At 54.4% G+C, this 18,128-nt stretch overlaps 1 protein-coding gene across 3 annotated transcripts; it reads right to left on the reverse strand.

Moving 5' to 3' along the window:
• Window positions 1–290: 290 nt before the first annotated feature.
• Window positions 291–17,878, reverse strand: GUCY2D (guanylate cyclase 2D, retinal). Of its 3 annotated transcripts, none has more exons than XM_012457534.2 (19): window positions 17,149–17,878; window positions 16,761–17,065; window positions 14,054–14,405; window positions 13,617–13,701; window positions 13,246–13,348; window positions 12,742–12,843; window positions 10,898–10,978; window positions 8,466–8,672; window positions 8,207–8,363; window positions 7,566–7,715; window positions 6,452–6,600; window positions 5,736–5,899; window positions 5,448–5,640; window positions 5,011–5,185; window positions 4,760–4,858; window positions 4,580–4,674; window positions 4,275–4,360; window positions 4,033–4,123; window positions 291–3,591 (listed from the first exon to the last, which is right to left on the reverse strand). In XM_012457534.2, exons 1-18 carry the CDS (start codon window positions 17,867–17,869, stop codon window positions 4,036–4,038), a joined length of 3,312 nt encoding a protein of 1,103 aa, XP_012312957.2. In that variant the 5' UTR covers window positions 17,870–17,878; the 3' UTR covers window positions 291–3,591; window positions 4,033–4,035. The 3 variants fall into 3 exon arrangements, with proteins under 3 accessions (XP_012312957.2, XP_064234408.1, XP_064234409.1); XM_064378338.1 differs by having other exon boundaries at window positions 291–3,804; XM_064378339.1 differs by having other exon boundaries at window positions 16,761–17,062; window positions 17,149–17,273.
• Between the last annotated feature and the right edge of the window lie 250 nt (window positions 17,879–18,128).

Genomic DNA, 18,128 nt, shown 5'->3' on the forward strand with positions numbered 1-18,128 from the left:
TCTTCCTTCTTCTCTCCTGCATACAATCAAGGGATGAAACCATATCACCCACCTCAAAAGCATCAGAGACCCTGGTCTTTTCCAGCAGCCCGAGAGGCCTGAGGCTTCCCTGCCTGGGCCTCTCAACAGAGTTCCTAGGGGCTGTTGGCCCCAGCCACTTCCCCTCTTCAGGTCATCTCTAGGGTTCAATCCTATCTGAAACCCTCCCTGGCAGTGCTAGGGCTGAGCGTTCCAGAGATGGGGGTGTTCAGACTACCCCTCCGGGCTAAAAGGAGCACACACCATGACACAGAAGACAGAATGCCTTTATTTCAGCCACCCTCCCAGGACCCAAACACCATAGCACATGGCCTGGTATCCACAGTGCCAGGTGCCCAAGAGCCCGGCGAACAGCCCAGCAACGCAGTGTCGGAGATCCCTGCCAAGGAGCAGTTCACCCCACCTCCTCAAAGGGGGGTGTCTGGGGTCCACTGCAGATGGGAACAGGGAGCAGGGCCCAGATCCTGAGAGGAGCACAAAGCAAAGGCGCCGGGTGAGCCCGGGACACGCTGCAGAGCCTCTGCTGTGGGACTGAAGCAGCAGCTGTAGCAGGTCCCTGCTTTGGCCATCACTGCTCTGCCAGCTAGAGAGCCATCCCCAAGGCAAGGACAACCCCAAGTGTGGGCTCCTGGCGCAGGCCAGCTGGCAGAGGTAGTGTAAACACATCTGAAGGTGGGGGATGTCCAGTGACTAAGCCAGGCCCCAGTGCTCTCATGCCCTGGAAGCTGCCCAGGTCCCAGGAACAGCTGGGTGAGGACCTGAGTCAGCAGGGTACTTCCTGGGCCCGGTCAACTGGAACGCTGACTGGGCCCAGGAAATACAATTTCCAGAGAAATGGTGGAAACTGTAGAGAAAGGCAAGGAGAGACTGCCAGGCAGAAAGGGGTTGGTGGGGACACAGAGAGAGGAGAATAGGGCAGAGAGGGAGACAGGAACAGAGAGAGGGGAGGCTGAGGTGCAGAGAGGAGACTGAGGCTTCATCTTCCCCTTCTCTTTTCCCACTAGATCTGTGAACTCTGGGGTGTGGGTTCCCCAAGTTCTTCTAGCTGGGAATGGGTCAGGACTCTTCTCCCCATCACATCCTGTCACTTGAGATTGAGGCCAGCCGGGAAAGGAGGCTGAGTGAAGCTGGGAAGGGACAGGCTCAGTCCTGCCCACTCCACCTCCACTTCAAACTGGATCTAACCTCTGGCTCATCCTTCTCTGCTTCCGGGAGGAGCCCTGCCAAGCCTGTTCAAGCTAATCCTTCTGCACTTAATCCTGGACTCTTCCTTGAGGCTGCTGAAATCACACACCATGAACTACTCCAGAGCCTTGCAGGCAGGGAGAGAGGGAAGGAAGGGAAAGGGAGCAGGGTCGGGAACAGGAGGGAAGAGGCAGGGGATTGAGAGCTCTGTCCACACGGTCAGATCCAAGGCCAGAGATGTCAATCTGCCCTTCAATCCCTGGGACCTAAGTACAGAGAAAATATTAAGGAAAATCTTCCAGAATGCCAATAACTTTGAAAAATTTGTGTGTGTGCATGTCTGGTTTTTGTTTTTCATCTTTAATCCATCATATTTAAACAGAATTTAAAATGTTTTAAAATTGCCCTAAATTGCTCACTCTAGCAATATCACCTTAGGTAACCAGAACTTACAAGTGCTGGATTTTTTATTTTTGATATATTCTTCCTTTACCTTTAGGAAGAAGGGAACACCATTAAGCTTGTGGAAGTCATGAATCAATTTAAAAAAAAAAAACAGGCAAAGCCCCCTCCAGGAGCCCCTATAATCCTAATATCTGCTAAGGAGTCCCAAGCTCAATGTCTATAGGCACCAGGCGGGAATATAAAGGAATGTTCAGAAAATCTTGGTTTCTTGAGTTCTGTGGGGAGTGGTGACATCTGGATAAAGGGGGCTGTTGCTGTTTCGCTGCAGCAGATTGTGGTTAAGTGGTGAAGCAAGCCCCATGTGGGGCTTCTGACTTCAAGAGAAGGAGGAAATCTGCTATACATTTTTAAAATGTGGAAGCTCTTGATTTTTAAATGTTAGCTCAAAACAAAACATTCTATAGGCCAAACAAAACAGGTTTGGTGGCTAGTTTCTAGCCTGGCTTTTATGAAATCTTAGAGATTCCAAGATTTAAGGATCCTAGGATGATTTAGTTCTATGACTCAGAAAATTTAATGAGCATGTCAATATCTTGTGGGAACTTGTTAAAATGCAGGTGCCGACTCAGCGGGTCTGGCGTGGGGCATTGAGAGCCTTCATTTCCATCCACCCAGGCCCACCAACCACACTTGGGGTAGGGAGGGTTTAGTTTCGGAATTCCCTCTCACTATCCTATCCCTGGTCATCGATGTCTCCAGTTCTACCTTCATACCTCCAGGGACTAGACACTCACTACATCTGGTGGCAGCCTAGGTGACTGCCACTGCCCCTAACTTCTTCCAGGGTCTGTAGCAATGGTGATGGACACCAAGAGTCAAACACATCAAGCCCGGGCTCTGGAAACTCAGAGTTTCACAAAGGAAACTTCAGCTGGGGACTTGCCAGGACAGGGCATTGACAATTGTTGCAAAGATCTAAGCAGAGGTCAGGCGCGGTGGCCCAACCTGTAATCCCAGCACTTTGGGAGGCCGCGGTGGGCAGATCACTTGAGGTCAGGAGTTCAAGACCAGCCTGGGCAACATGGTGAAACCCTGTCTCTACCAACATCACAAAAAAATTACCTGGGCATGGTGGTGGGCACCTGTAATCCCAGCTACTCAAAAGGTTGAGGCAGGAGAATCATTTGAATCTGGAAGGTGGAGGTTGCAGTGAGTCAAGATTGTGTCACTGCACTGTACTCCAGCCTGGGTGACAAAGCGATACTCAGAAAAAACAAACAAAAAAAATTCTAAGCCGAGAGGATTTTCTGTCTAACTGCTTGCTCAGCAGCTCATAGTTAAACAGAGAATGCTACTCTGCTTCAGGTGTTCCGGTTAGTAAAGGTTTGGTGCAATTTTCTTTCCTTTCCCCAAAGCCTTGAAGCAAGCTTTTTTCTGCACTTGGGCAAGTTACCTGGTTATGCCCACAGAAGAAGCCAGTTTCTGACTGGTGGGAGATGGAGACAGGAATGAAGCTTGAGGCTAAACAGAAGCCCTTGCCCCCTCAGGCCATGGGACAAACCCTTCTCTGGTGGAACAGGAGAACTCCACTTCTTCTGGGGCTGGGGCATCCAATCTCAGATCCTCCTTCCTGGGTCCTTGAGAGACACTGGGAAGCGGAGAATCCCTGACCCTGACATCCCTGATGGACTCAGGGTTCCTGGGGCTGAGGGCCACAAGCCACCCAGCTGTCAGGTGCATAGGGGCCATGGAGACCACTTAGGCCACCCCTCATTTCGCCACTGAGGGGATCACAGCAGAGAGTGCGTGAGACTTTCCCAAGGTCACATGGCTGGCTTGCAACCAGCTCTTGTAAAGGCCCAAAATCCTTTGAGGCAGAGCTGGGCAGAGTCCACTAGCTTTAGCCAGACTTCCGGTCATCTATAGCAGCAACTTTCAGGAAAAGGACCTTCCAGAACAATCCTGAAGAAAAGAGGGGTATCTCAGAGGGAAGTTGAGGAAAGGGGTCATGGAGATTCATCTAGGAAGGAGCCGGTCACAGGTCAGAGTTTCTTGCAGGAGGGGAGTGGGCAGGGCTTCTGTTTTCACATTGTCCTCTGGTGACTGCTGCCCCCTAGAGTTGTCTCTCGTGCAGTGCACAGCTTGTGAGGTTTCTGGAGACGCCAGGTTTATGCGCTGGGGATGGGATAGGGCCAGGGGAGGGGTCACAGAAGGCCTTGGTTATAGGGTTATAGGGTTTTCCAAGCCTGGATTCCCAGACCACTTCAGACCTACTGAGCCAAAATTCCTCCAGCGGGTGCTTTCCTCCCAGGGGAAGCTCTTGGGTTTAGGAACCAGCCCGGACTAAGTCAGAAAGGGATCGGGGGCCGAGGGAGGCAGCACCTGTCCGGGGCCGGGCCTTACTTCTCAAGAGAACTGGCCAGGCCGCGCCTTCTCCAGCTTCCGTCGCCGCTCGGGTGGGATCTCCTGCAGGCTGATGCCGTGGTTGCTGGCCCTGCGAGGAGGGGGCGGTAGCCTCAGGGAAGGGGAATGGGGGTGGGAGGGCAAGGCCCAGGTCATCGCTGCCTCGCGTGCGGGGGGTCAGACACAAAGAGGGAGGAAGGGGTCCCTCCTCCCTCGCCCCACCACAGAGGTCGGCCTCTCACCCCGGTTGCAGGTCAGGCGGTTTGGGGATGGGTTTGTTGAAGCCGCGTCTGCCTACTAGCCAGAAAGTGTCCTCGGCGCCCTTGCCCTGGGGAGACATGAAAGAGGGAAGGACTTAGGTGGGCTGGGTTGAGGGGTGGGGGATCTCGAGGTCTGGATGGAACGAGGAGACCCGGTCAGGAAGGGTGAGCTGAGGTTGCAGCCGCGGCCCGGGATGGGCGGGGCCTTAGGCAGGGCGGGGCCTCTGGAAGAAGTCGGGGGCACAGGGTGGGCGGGGCCTCCGGGAGGGGGCGGGGCCCTGCTTCACCTTCAGCTCCGTGCGGCCTCGCAGCTCCACCTGGTAGCCCGAGTCCAGAGCTCGGAGAATCCCCACAGTGCTCAAGCTCACGTGGATGCGGTAAGCTGTAGTGGTGGGGGAGGCCGTGAGTTCGGGACTCACCTCCCGTGTCCCCCTCCCACCTCCCCGTCTTCTCCCGGTCACACTCACGCAGCCCGGTGGACTCCATGCGCGAGGCGGTGTTGACCGTGTCCCCAAACAGGCAGTACCGCGGCATGGTGAGGCCCACCACGCCCGCCACGCATGGACCTGTGGAAATACTAGGGGTCGGCGGGGATCTTCGCACCCATGTTCTCCATCAGCTACCCAAATAAGCCCTGTGAATTGCCTCCTCTACAGGAAATCCGGAGCCAGGCCCCAAAGAGGGAGATGGGCTGGAACCCGGGAGGACCGGGAGTTACCAGAGTGCAGGCCAATGCGGATGCGCACGGGCACCTCAGGCATATGGCGCATGCGGAAAGTGCCCACGGCGCTGAGGATGTCCAGCGACATGTTGGCGATCTCTGCCGCGTGCCGCTGCCCATTCCGCTGAGGCAGTCCCGAGGCCACCATATAGGCGTCCCCTATTGTCTCCACCTGGGGGAAGGAGTTGTGCGAATTCTGTTTTGAGCATTCCTCCCCCAGTACATGAAGTGATCGCCTCTTGTCACAGGGCCCACCTGGGGTTAGTGCAGAGCCAGGTTGCTAGCCGTGTGACTGAGCTGGGGACTGGAGGAATAAATAAGGGACAGGAGGTCTGGGAAAGAAGATTGACTGGGCAGATAGGCTAGAGGCTGAGCAGGAAGGGCTGGGCCGGAGGCTGGGAAGGTCAGGAGGGCTTGTCCCCTACACACTCCACCTTGTAGACATCGTGGGAACCAATGATGGCATCAAACAGCGTGTAGAGGTCGTTGAGCAGGTCCACCACCTCAATGGGCTCACTCATGGCAGAGATGGTGGTGAAACCCACAATGTCACTGAAGTACAGTGTCACTTGCTCAAAGTACTCAGGCTCCACTGGTGTCCCTGTCTTCAAGGCCTCAGCCACAGACCTAGGGATGGCAGGCAGTGAGATCGCCTGGGGGCCACTCTGCCTGGCTGGGCTCCAGCTGCCCTCCTGGCCCACCCCTTCTCCACTGGCACCCACGGAGGCAACATCTGTGTCAGCAGCCGGTCTGTCTTCTGCTTTTCCAGCTCCAGCTCCTCTGTTCGCTCCCGGATCAAGTCCTCCAGGTTACTGGAATATTGCTCCAGCATCCGAAGCATGGAGTCAATGATGTTTGTCTTCCGGCCCTTGTTGATGTTCTTGAACTAGCAGTAGAAGGAGGCTGGTGAAGCTGCTGAAGACCTGGGCTGCCATGCCCCCCTTCATAGGCCCTCTCGCAGGCTGTTCATTCCTGACCACCATTCATCTACTATTTGTTAAGCACCCCTGGGGTGCTGTGCACTGTGTTTTCAGACACGATTAGAAGGCAAGTGGGAAATAAGGATTCCAGAGGTCAGTTGCTCTCAGCTAGTAATTGACAGGGCACTGAAGCCAGCTCAATCGTTGGACTCTCAGGCCAAGAAGGGTCTTGCTGTCATAGCAGGCCAAGCACATACTTGGTTCTTAATCAATGTTATTTGAATTGAATTGAATATTTCTCCCACCCAGACAGAACTCTATCTCCTACTCCAAAGGCCTCCACAGCCCCAATTCTAATTCTGCCCCACCAAACCCTGAGGCCTCAGGCTACTCCTTAGGAGGTAGCCTGGAAGGCCAGAGGTCCTGCCAGCCTGCCCACCTGCAGCTGTCCCAGGTTGCTGATAAGAATCTGGGATCCCAGAGGCCAGCCCAGTCCTTGCCCACTCCCAGTCCCTGACCAGGTCGAAGGTGAGGTCCATGGAAGGCCGAAGTTCCGGCTGCTCCGCCCAGCACTGCTTCATCAGGTGGATGCACTCGACGGGTGCCTGGTCCATGGACACCAAGGGCCGACACAGAGGAGGGGGGCTCCGTACCCTCTGCACCACTTCTGGAGGTATGAAGGGACAGTGAGGGGGGTTCCCCAGAGCACAAGCTGCCTCTGACCCTGGCCTGACTGTTGAAGACCAAGATGTGGGGGAGGGTGCCCGGCAGGGGGTTCTCTGCATCAGAGCTTCAGTGTGTGTGTGTGTGTGTGGAGGGAGAGTATAGTGTGGAAGGGGGTTGCTAGGAGGAACAAGAGCATCCCGATCTCTGGAGGTCAGTAAGAGCTGACACAGGCAAAGAATCTAACATTTACTGTATGTAAGAAAAGTGAGGGATAGGCCAGGCAAGGTGGCTTATGCCTGTAATCCCAGCACTTTGGGAGGCTGAGGTGGGTGGATCATGAGGTCAGGAGTTCCAGATCAGCCTGGCCAACATAATGAAACCCTATCTCTATTAAAAATACAAAAAATTAGCCAGGTGTGGTGGTGGGTGCCTGTAATCCCAGCTACTTGGGAGGCTGAGGCAGGAGAATTGCTTGAACCCGGGAGGCGGAGGCTGCAGTGAGCCGAGATCGTGCCATTGCACTCCAGCCCGGGCGACAGTGTAAGATTCTGGTTCAAAAAAAAAAAAAAGGAAAGTGAGGAATAGGTGATCGAGTAGCTTACTCAGAGTCCTGTGAAGAAGGAATGCCGATTGGAACCAGATTGGACTACCCTTTTACCCATTCCCCACTCTGCTCCTCCCAGGGACCCCTGAGAACCAGAGAGGAGCCTGCTCTGTCAGTGTGGGAGCAGGTTGGGTCCAAGATCAAGACAGAGGAAGCTGTTGTGGTCTGGGACCTAATGACCACCCTCTGCACCCTGGCCATGCGTGGCTTTCCACACCCTGACCCACAGACGCCAGCTTTAAGGGGGCCTCTGCATAATTGAGTTTCATCACTGGACTTTGTTTTGGAGAAAAGAGTGAGGCTGGCTCTGTCCTAACTGCAGGGTGACCCTCTGCCAAACTCCATGCCTGGGGCAGCCTTACCCTCGGGAGTCAGCTCCAACATGGCGTAAGGGGCACTTCGGCATACGACTTCCTGCATGATGATGCCCAGGCTAAAGACGTCGCCAGCCAGAGTCCCCCTGCGCTCCAGGGCCGGGTCCCTAAGCAGCTCGGGGGCTGTCCACAGCAAGTCTGGGGATGGGGAAGGGGTTGTGGGGGCGCTGGGGAAAGACTCCCACCCTCGCCAGAGAGCCCAGGTTGGCACCCAGACACCACAACTCTGCAGCCTGAGACCAGCCCTGCAGCCTTGCAACTATCTCTAGGAGAGATCTCAGAGAAAGCCCGACTCTCACAAATAGGCCTTCCCCTTCAGACAAGGTGGTGCCCACGGAAGGCTCCGCCCCTTGGATACAAGCCCCACCCTTAGGCAAACTTCCACTTAGGGCAGACCCCGCTGCAGGGAGCTCATGCACAGGTACTGCTCCCAGCAGCGCCGTCTCCTCAGTCACAAAGCCCACTCTCTCAGAGGCCACGAAACCTTTTCTGTAGCAGGAGTTGTGTCCAGTGGATGTGGGATAGAGAGTGTGAGAGCAGAGGTGGGGAGGAAGGGAGGGAGAAGCCCTTGAAATAATGGGGATCCTGGTGGATGCTCGTCAGCGCGGGAGGCAGCAGGGGACTCTTACCCTCTGCTTTGGGAGGCTCTGGTAGCACCTTCTGCGCTTCCAGCAGTCTCCCATGGCCGTGGTCAGTGATCTTGAGGACGAATCTGCCGTCCACTATACAGTTCCGTGACTTCAGCCGCCCATGAGCTACGCCTCGATGGTGCAGATACCTTATTCCCTTCAAAGGGGTAGGGTAAGAGGCAACCTCAGCCCACATGGTTCCCCTGCTCCCCATCCCTGTCCCCAGGACATCCCCTCACCACCCCCACCACCCCCACACCTTGATAAGGTCCAGCAGGAGGGAGGACTTGAACATCCAGTCCAACTTTATCTCTCTCTGAGTGAGGAGGTCCTGGAGGGAGCCCCGCATGCAGTGTTCTGAGACCACAGCCAGGTTGCCCTCCCAGAGGGCGGCAGGGCCTTCCACTCCCCGAGCCAGGAAGAGCCCCAGGTAGAGGGCCACGTTCTCATGCCGGAGCTCCTGGAGCTGAGGGGGGAAAGCTGACTGGCATTCTCTGCCCAGGGACAACGTGGGGAGGGGCCGTTAATCAAGATATCTTTTTGACTATCCAAACTCAGAAGATGAGATTTTTACAAATGGTGATGAAATGGTCAATAGGGTATGCAGGGGGGCTCTCTCCTACACATAGCTCTCTCTTTGGAAAAAAACAAAATAGTCAAAGGCCACCTGTTTGGATACTGAGTATGGTTTAGCCTAACGCTGTGAAGGAAAAGACAATCTTGCATTGGTGATTAGGACCCAGGCGGGTTTGGATTTATTAACCCTAAGCCTTTTTTTTAGACATGAGGTCTCGCTCTGTTGCCCAGGGTGGAGTGCAGAGGCATGGTCATAAATCACTGCTACTTTGGAATCCTGGGTCCAGGTGATCCTCCTACCTCAGCCTCCTGAGTAGCTGGGACTACAGGCATGTGCCACCATGCCTGCATAACATTTTTAAAAATTGGAGAGATGGGGGGGGTGGGGGGGCTCGCTATATTGCCCAGGCTGGTCTTGAACTCCTGGCTTCAAGTGATCCTCCTACCTCAGCCCCCCAAAGTGCTGGGATTATAGGCTCGAGCCACCATGTCCAGCCCCAACCATAAAATTTTGAACTGCCTGGGTCTTATGGGAAACGACTCATGAAGGAGAAGCTCCTGGAACCACCATCCTCTCCTGATGTAACAGCCTTTCCTTGGGGAACCAGGGAGAAGCTGTGCCACTTTCTTTCCTTCTTTCTTTCTTTCTTTTTTTTTTTTTAGACAGAGTCTTACTCTCTCACCCAGGCTGGAGTGCAGTGGGGCTATCTTGGGTCACCGCAACCTCCACCTCCTGGGCTCAAGTGATTCTCCCGTTTCAGCCTCCCAAATAGCTGGGATTACAGAAATGCACCACCATGCCCGGCTAATTTTTGTATTTTTAGTAGAGACAGGTTTCACCATGTTGGTCAGGCTAGTCTTGAACTCCTGACCTCAGGTGATCCACTTGCCTCAGCCTCCCAAAGTACTGGGATTACAGGTGTGAGCCATCATGCCCGACCTGAAGTGGTGCCACTTTCAAAGGACATCAGAAATGTCTTGTGCCTGCAGCCTGGCCAGGGGCTGCTTTGCTTGGTGTTACATCATTGTGTCAGTTAGGTCTGAGACTCCCACCCTCTCCGAGTTAGGGAAGACAGGACTGAGCACTCTGCAGGAAAGAGTGTCCTTGCAATCTAGGCATGCTGGAGAAAATGGTGGCTAGTGAGCTGACTGGTGCCCTTTCTAGCTTTGCTTTGCTCCAAATGCCTAATAAGGGGCTACTTTTCATTTTAAACGCCTGATGTTAAATGGTAATCAAGTTCATTAATCCCTATACACATAATCCACTTAAGTCATTGCACCTGTGACCAAGAGCTCCTGTAGAGGAATCAGAGAAGGAGGCCAGGCCAAGACTGCATGGCGTGGAGGTAAAGGGAGACATTAAGGTTGTAAGGACCAGAATAAGCCATTTTAGAGCCTCCTTGACCACTTTCCACTTTACTCAGAACCTCTAGGACCATTCTACACAAGTGGCCTGACAGAACCGAAACTTACTTTTTAGTTTCTATCATTAGCTCAACAAACATTCACTGGGTTGCTCTAATGTTCCAGACACTGTGTTTGGTGCTGGGAATGCAATGGAGGGGAATGAGGAGGCCCTCACTCAGCTTACAGTCCAGGAGAGAGGCAGAAACAAGCAGGCAGACAGACAAACATACAATTACGCATTGCAACAAGATCAAAGGAATGAACTAGTGGTGTGACAGAGAATAATGAAAGCCTACTCCAGGGTGAAGGAAACACTCTTTTTTTTCTTAATTTTGACAGTATCTTGCTCTGTCCACCCAGGCTGGAGTACAGTGGTATGATCACAGCTCATGGTAACTTCCAACTCCTGGGCTCAAACAATCCTCCCTCTTCACCTTCAGAGAGTAGCTGAGACTACAGGCATGTGATGCCACACCCAGCTAATTTTTAAATTTTTGGAGAGATAGGATTTCTTTATGTTGCCCAGGCTGATCTTGAACTCCTGGCCTCAGGTGATCCTCCCTCACGTCAGCCTCTCAAAGTGCCAGGATTACACTCAGTCAGAGGGGAACACTTAACTGAGACCTACCTCTGTACCCAGCTGCAAAGAGAAGGCAAGAAGGGAGAAACCGATCGCCACCTAGGCCCCATCACAGGCCCAATTCTCACCTTGGAGAAGGCTGTCTTAGTTGCTGGGCGGATAGCTACGTGCTGCTCCCCTGGGAATTTCTTCAGCCAAACCCTGTCTCCCTGCAGCAAAGAGGATGTGGGTAGGGAACTCAGTCTTTTAAAATCCTATGATGGGGAGCCCTAGAACCCCCCCCATTTCCATTGCCTCACTGTCCCAGAATGCATCTTCCATGTGACAAAAAGCATTGAAGCAAGGGATCTGATGTCTGCCCATCCACTTCACAGCCAGCTGGGAGAGGGCCCACCCCCAGATGACAGAGATTCAGAAGGCATGGATGGCTGTCCTCACCACCCCAGGTGTGCCCACCAACAGTCCTATTAAGTGAATTAATACAACCACAAATGTCATTGACATCACAACCCTTATCACCATCCACTGCCATGAGACAGCACTGTTCTGGGAGTAAAAAAATCTGGATAGATCAGGCTTTATTGTAGACTAACTGAACTATAGACAGCTCCCTCCAGGTGCTGGACCTCATCCTCAGCTGTTGGCAGGGCCAGTTCATGGGCATGGGACCTGTGCAGTCACACAGGGCCTCATGCTCAGAGGGGCCCGAGTTTGGTTCAATGACCTCTGCCATCATCTTGAATGAAGAAGGAGCCCTTCATTTCTATCTTGCCCTGGATCTCACTAATTATGCAGGTGGCCCTGTCAGTTTATAAGGGATTTGGACTAGAAGGGAATTGGGGTTTAATTCTGACCCCTAAGGAACATTTGGAAATAAATGTGGGGATATTTTTAATTGTCACAAAAACTAGGAGCTGCAGTTAATGGACAGAGCCAGAGCCATGAAACACTAAACATTCTTCAAGGCACAGAGTAGTCCCATACAATTTAGGACAATCTGCTCCAAATGACAATAGTGCCTCCTCTGAGAAATTGCTTTGATGATCTCTGGGTGACATGATAGGAGCCTCTGCATTCCTTCCCGTGACCTGGAGCCCAGGAGCTCCAACTTTCTACTCTCTTGGTTTGCTCAGTGCTCTCAGCTCTCTCGAAATCTGTTCTCATTATTTCCCATCCACTTGACCACCTGCAGGTTTCCTGGCCCCACAGTTAGTGTCCTAATACTTTTTTTTTTTTTTTTTTTTGAGGCAGAGTCTTACTCTGTTACCCAGACTGGAGTGCAGTGGTGTGATCTCAGCTCACTGCAACTTCCACCTCTCAGCTTCAAGCGATTCTCCTCCCTGAGTCTCCCGAGTAGCTGGGACTACAGGCGCATGCCACACCTGGCTAATTCTTTGCATTTTTGGTAGAGACAGGGTTTCACCATATTGGCCAGACTGGTCTCAAACTCCTGACCTTGTGATCTGCCCACCGTGGCCTCCCAAAGTGCTGGGATTACAGGCCAATGTCCTAATACTTTTTCATGACTTTCTTTCCCCCATCTAGGGCTTGCTATTCCTGAGTCTGGTCTGGGTTGGGTGGTAATGCTGAGGGGGCAGGGCCAGAGGCTCTGACCAGGCAGGAGATGGCCTCAGTGGCCACGCCAGGTTACATGCTGGTCCTAGCATGCTCCCTGGCAGCACCAGCCTCTGGTCTCTGGGTCACTGTGATTAGCCTTTGAGGAGCCCTCACCCAGATAGCGGCTAGGGGAAAATCCGTGGGCAGGGAGATTCCCAGGTGCTTCCCTTTGAAGGATCCATGACCCTTCCCTAGATCCTGTCTGGGTTCCTGTCCCCCATCTCCTGGAGCCTGCAGAATTTAACATGACTGCCTGCCCTCTTGAGAATGCGCCTCCCCTCCGACCAGGGCCTAAGCATTCTTCCCCCACTGTCTCTCCTGGAGTAGAGCCCCATCTGGCTGAGGTCAGGCTCACCTCATAGACACCAATGTTGGGGTTGTCTGAGGGTTGGCTGGGGCCACTGCGAATGTCTGATGTGCTGCGGGCAGCCAGACTTGATCGACTCCCCTGGGCCACCTAGTGGGTAGAGGTCAATGCAAGAAGTCAAAATATATTATGGTGTCAGAGTCCTGTGTTGAGGTCAGGCTGAGTTTTGGGGATTTAAAGATGGGAGTCGAAGGAATCTCAATGAGGGAAGGTGATATTGACATTACTCCCCAAGTGCTCGCTTTACAGTTTACAAAGCAAAGATTCATTTTCTTGTTGGAGCTTCACCTTCCCCCAAGTAAAGTAGTCAGGACAGGGGCTGTTACCCTCATTGCACAGATGAGGATGCTGCTCCTTAGACCTCAGACCCGGGACAGAATTGGGGTAGAAATCAGACTTCCCAAGTAGGGAGCTGGGGTGAGGGCTGGCCCAGGGAAGGAACCAAATTTACAGAAAGAAGACAGCTGGCTCCTGCCTCCTTGCTTCCCCCACCTTTCGAGAGGCACCCCCGTGTGGGTGGAGAAAGGTGATGTCGTCCACAGTCAGGATGATCTTGTTGGGGCCGGAGACCATTTGAATGTGAAGTAGCTGGTGCCTGGTGGGGAAAGAGGTCATCTCCACCAAGGGGACCAAGGTCAGTGAGAAGAGGCCAGCAGGGGATGGGGTGGAGGGATAATGTTGGCTCAGGGGAGGGGTCTTGGAGGGCAGCCATCCCCAAACCAGATATCCCCTGGGACTCTGCCAGCCTCACCCCAAGAAAAATCTCCTCTTCTACTCTTGAGTGAACCCAGCCTGCTGTTTTTGCTGCAGACTTCCATTTTTGGTACACGCTCACCTCCTACTTACCTCATTCCACTACTCACCTCACATAATGGGCCAGCAAGGCACCAGCCAGCCCCATCCCAACCACCAGGAGGAAGCCAAGAAAGACGAGGCCCGGCTCCAGTCCTGAAGGGACAGTGAGAGGAGGTATACTAAGGAATAGCCATGGGAGGCCTCTTCTCTAAGGAGGCATGGAGTCATGGCAAATGCTAGAGCCTCCAGGAAAGGGGGATAGGGGCCCAGAGAGGATCTAGGGGGAGGTCATAGGTTCCTCAAAGGGGAGAGTCTGGGAAAGCTAGAAAGTTTCCAAGAGGGCTTTGGAGTTCAGCAAGAGAGAAGTTCTGTGCAAGCCAGGGGTTGTGAGAGGACCTAGAAGGCCATCAAAGATGGATTACAGGACAGGAGTCCATTCTCTGTCACCACTTGGTGGATGGTCCATGGTGATTGTCTCAGTGGGGGCTGAGGTGTTTGCCCTCACCTCCATCGCAGATGTTGTTTGGATCGAACCAGCATGACGGGTCAGGACCGGGTGCTGGTCCCCCACGCGGGAAGTGCATCGGGGTCCCCGCAGAGAGGAGGGAGCCCCGGGCAGGATCCAGCATGTATGTGGCAAAAAGCTGGTCCCCCGCTGCATCCGTGTCTAGCAGCACGAACGAGGGCTCCTCGTCTCCTCCTAGGTTCCCGCAGAAGCCAGGGGCCTGCGCATCCCAGACATGGCGGGCCACAGCTGCTCCAGACACCCATCTGCCACCCGCGGCAGCCCGCGCATCTGCCACGCCCCTCGCCAGCAAGACGACCGCATCGTAGATGGTGCCAAAGAGTGGGGAGACCTGGAGAAGGAGAGTAGGGGCTCAGAGGTTGGGGTCACAGCCCACAGACAGACCAGAATTCCCTAGCCACGCCAATTCTTTCACCGCCCTTCAAGCCCGGGGTATCCACTCTTCCCACCTTCCAGTTAGTTGTTCCCAGGATCCCTCCCCATTGGCTATCTCTTCCTCCCTCCCCATTAGCTAATTCTTTGTCTCTCCCCATTGGCTAACACTTCATCCCTTTCCATTGGCTGTCTCTTCCTCCCTCCCCATTAGCTAATTCTTTGTCTCTCCCCATTGGCTAACACTTCATCCCTTTCCATTGGCTGTCTCTTCCTCCCTCCCCATTAGCTAATTCTTTGTCTCTCCCCATTGGCTAACACTTCATCCCTTTCCATTGGCTGTCCCTTCCTCCCTCCCCTATGGGCTGTCACACCTGCTCTCCCCACTAACTGGTTCCTCTTTTCAGGACTCAGCGTCTTCTCTGACCATTGGTTGATCGTAACTCTCCATCACCTATAGAGCCTCTCTTCTCCATGTTGGTTGCCCAGCGTATACTTTTAATCTCATCATCTATCATTCACCTAAAAGCCTTCTCAACCTATCTTTTGGTTGGCTTCTATTTTTTATTTTTCCTTAGAAAACAAAACAAAACAAAACAAAACTTCTCCAGTGTTACCACTCGATCTTATCAGGCTTTTCTATTATTCCCAGTTCCCATCTCTCAGAGAGCCAGACACTGTGAGAGCACTAAAGATTTATCAGTGTTCAAGGCAGACCCCATCTTAAGGAACCTTTCTTCTTGCCAAACAGATAGGGATGTTCAGGCAGTGCAATGAGTAAAAGTAGAGGAAACTGAGAAAGCTGCAGAGGCAGGAATGAGTGTCCCCAATCCAGGCTGGAGAAAGAAGAGAAGTGACCATCCCTTGGGGGATGAGTCAGAATTATCCAGGGGAGGCAGGGAAAAGAGAGAGGGAACAGCACATTCAGAAACTCAGAGGCAAAAGAGAAAGACACATTTAGAGAAACTGGAGTAGCTTGGTCTGGCTGAAGTTCATGGAAGGTGGAAGAGAGCGAAAGACGTGAGACCTAGTAAGCCATGTAAAGAAGCCTGCATCTATCCAGGGCAACAGAAGCCACTAGGAGGCTTTGAACAGGGGCATGACAGAGTGAGATCTATCAGATTTCTAAAGCTTGATCTGGTTGTTGGATGGAGAAGGGTGTGGGGCAGGTGAGTGTTGAAGCAGAGACCATCTGAGAGATTATGTTTTGGGATTTGGGCTGGTGGTGCTGTGGCCTGAATCAGGGCAGTGGCAGTAAGGATGGGGAAAGTGGATGAATTCAAATGATCTTTAGGAGGTAACAGTAACAGGGCTTGATGTCTGAAGTGAGGCCAAAGAGTTCAAGGAATCAAGGGTGACTCACAAGCTCAGAGGCTTGGGCAGCTTGGGCAGCTGAGGGGACAGCCATGGTACTTACTGAGAGCTGAAGGGCTTTTCTCTCTACTTTCTCCACCTCCCTTTCTCCACTGACTGACCCTCCCTCCATCCCATCTCACCATGATTCCTAACTTGTATTCTCTTCTGACTATTCCCATCCCTCCCACTCCCTTTCCATTGGCCACCTTAAATCCTCTTGGAGGCATCTAGGGGCATTGGTGGGAAATATTGCAACCCCTATGACCCACAGCCTTCTCTCATGTAGTCCCCTGTAAGTTGGGCCTTTGTGGTGGTTAATTCACTGCCCATTGACATCTAAATTTCCTTCTTATAGTGGGTTCTAGCCCCCTTTGTGGCGGAGTGAAGTTAGATGGTCTGAACTGGGATTCTATGGACTTGGGGAACCCTAGATATTAATTGGACGTTGGAAATACGCTATGGATCTGATTAGCGTTGCCCCTGGATCCACCCAGGGAATTTTATGCTTCTTGCAAGGTGTCTAGGCCCTTGAAAAGTTAAGACCACCAGATGAGGTCCCAGAGGAAATATCTCTGAACTAGGGATGAAGGTTGGATTGTCATCCTCCCTCCTTCCTGCTCTCTTGAGAATGCCAGCTCTTTATTATAGACAGCTGGGAGTATGTGGTGCTGGAATTGGGTTTACTCGGAAGCCAACTGCAAAAGGTTTGGCAGTCTAGAGTTCATTAGCGTTTACTGCTTGACGCTAGACTTCAGAGGTCTCATTGCCTACTCTCTGCAGGCAATCCCCGTACACAAAGAGACCCCAAGCAGGGCCAGAGCCTGTACATTACCTAGGAAACTCCAAACAGCTAGAACAGCCATTGGTTCTTTCTCCACTGGCTCCATCCTCCTCCTTCTCATTAACTCTATTCTCTCCCCTCTGCCTTGCCTTCTGCCCTCCTCCCAGGACCATCTACCTGCTGCAGATTGAGGTCAGAGGGCAGCTCACGGCGCTGTTGGGCCTTGCGCAGGCTGTCCAGCACGCTGCCTTCAGAGGGACAGTGGCGCGTGAGGGTCAGCACCGCATCATAGGCCCTACGAAGCTGGGAGCTGTTGGCGAGTGCGGCCAAGGCCTCCCGGCCTGGGGACAAGGCGTAGTGGATCGTGTCGAAGGGCAGGAAGACCAGGGAGCCATCGGTCAGGCCCAGCTCCTCTGCGGCCTCCAGGAGGTAGCGCTGCTCCTCGCCGCCGAGCAGCACCGAGTGCATCACCATGATCACTGCTGCGGACAGAGGCTTGGCTCGCATCGCCGCCCCGCTGCCGGCAGGACCCACCGACCTCCTCGCACCCTGCAGGGGAGCCTACCTGTGACCCTGGGCCCGTTCCGGACCTTCCTCAGGGCCTCCCGGGCTCCAGACAGGTCCAAGGGCTCCATGGAGGTCACGGAGACGACCGGCAGGCCCCGGGCCCTGAGTGCCGTGGACAATGAAAGTCCCGCCTCCACCCACAGGTCCTGGGGGGCGGTGACCAGGGCCACGCGCGCCCAGCCGAATGCGCGAAGCAGGGCGTAGAGGGCGTCCGCGGCCGGGGTCACTACAGGGGCCGTGGTACCCGCCGCCTGCGTCCCAGGGCAGCCCCAGGGCACCAGCGCGATTCCGGCTTCTTTGGCGAGTAGCTCGGCCGGCCGGCAGGCTGCAGGGTTCACTGGACCCACGAGGCCCGACACGCGGGCCAGTGCGGAGGACACGGCCCCTAGCGAGCCCGGCGTCCGGCACGGCTCGGGCAGCAGCGCGACCTCGATGCGGGGGCCGCCGGCCAGGCTGGGGTCGCGGTTCAGGCGGGCGGCGGCCAGGCGAGCGGCCAGGTCCGGGCGGGCCCTGGAGAAGATGGGGTCGCAAGCCCAGGGGCCCAGGACCCCGACCGTGAACTGGGCGGAGAGGGCGGAGGGCTGCAGCAGGAGCAGGAGCAGCAGGAGCTGGAGCCTGGGTAGGGCCCGGGGGAGGCGGGACAGGGCCGGAGCCCACCGCGCGGGGCCGCAGAGCCCGGGGTCCAGACGCCCACCCGCTGGGCAGGCGCAGGCGGTCATCGCCGGCTTCTGCGAACACAGACGGAGCAGGTTGAGCGACGGAGACCCCCGGCCTCCCTTAGGGCTCTCCCCGCGACCCCGAGTTTCTCCAAGCCCAGTAACCCATGGGATGATTCTGCTGCTACCGCCCCCTCCGGAGGCTGGGGAGACTACCGCGGGGCTAAGGACACCGCGCCGAAGCCCCCTTCTGCTGCCCCGGCCTCCTGCTCCCACCCGGTCTGCCCCTCCCCGCGTCGGAGGCATCGGGGGTCAGCAGGGA

The sequence above is a fragment of the Aotus nancymaae genome, unplaced genomic scaffold, assembly GCF_030222135.1.
Source record: "Aotus nancymaae isolate 86718 unplaced genomic scaffold, 86718_ANA_hifiasm-v0.15.2.pri h1tg000018l, whole genome shotgun sequence".
Classification (NCBI taxonomy): domain Eukaryota; kingdom Metazoa; phylum Chordata; class Mammalia; order Primates; family Aotidae; genus Aotus; species Aotus nancymaae.

Excerpts from the sequence above, each read along its gene's own strand:
- GUCY2D (XM_012457534.2), bottom strand. The coding sequence starts at position 17,869 with ATGACCGCCTGCGCCTGCCCAGCGGGTGGGCGTCTGGACCCCGGGCTC. Across the intron at positions 14,406-16,760 it reads CTGACCTCAATCTGCAGCAG|GTCTCCCCACTCTTTGGCAC; the intron begins GTAGATGGTCCT and ends CTCCTTCTCCAG. Across the intron at positions 4,361-4,579 it reads GAGGCCGCACGGAGCTGAAG|GGCAAGGGCGCCGAGGACAC; the intron begins GTGAAGCAGGGC and ends ATGTCTCCCCAG.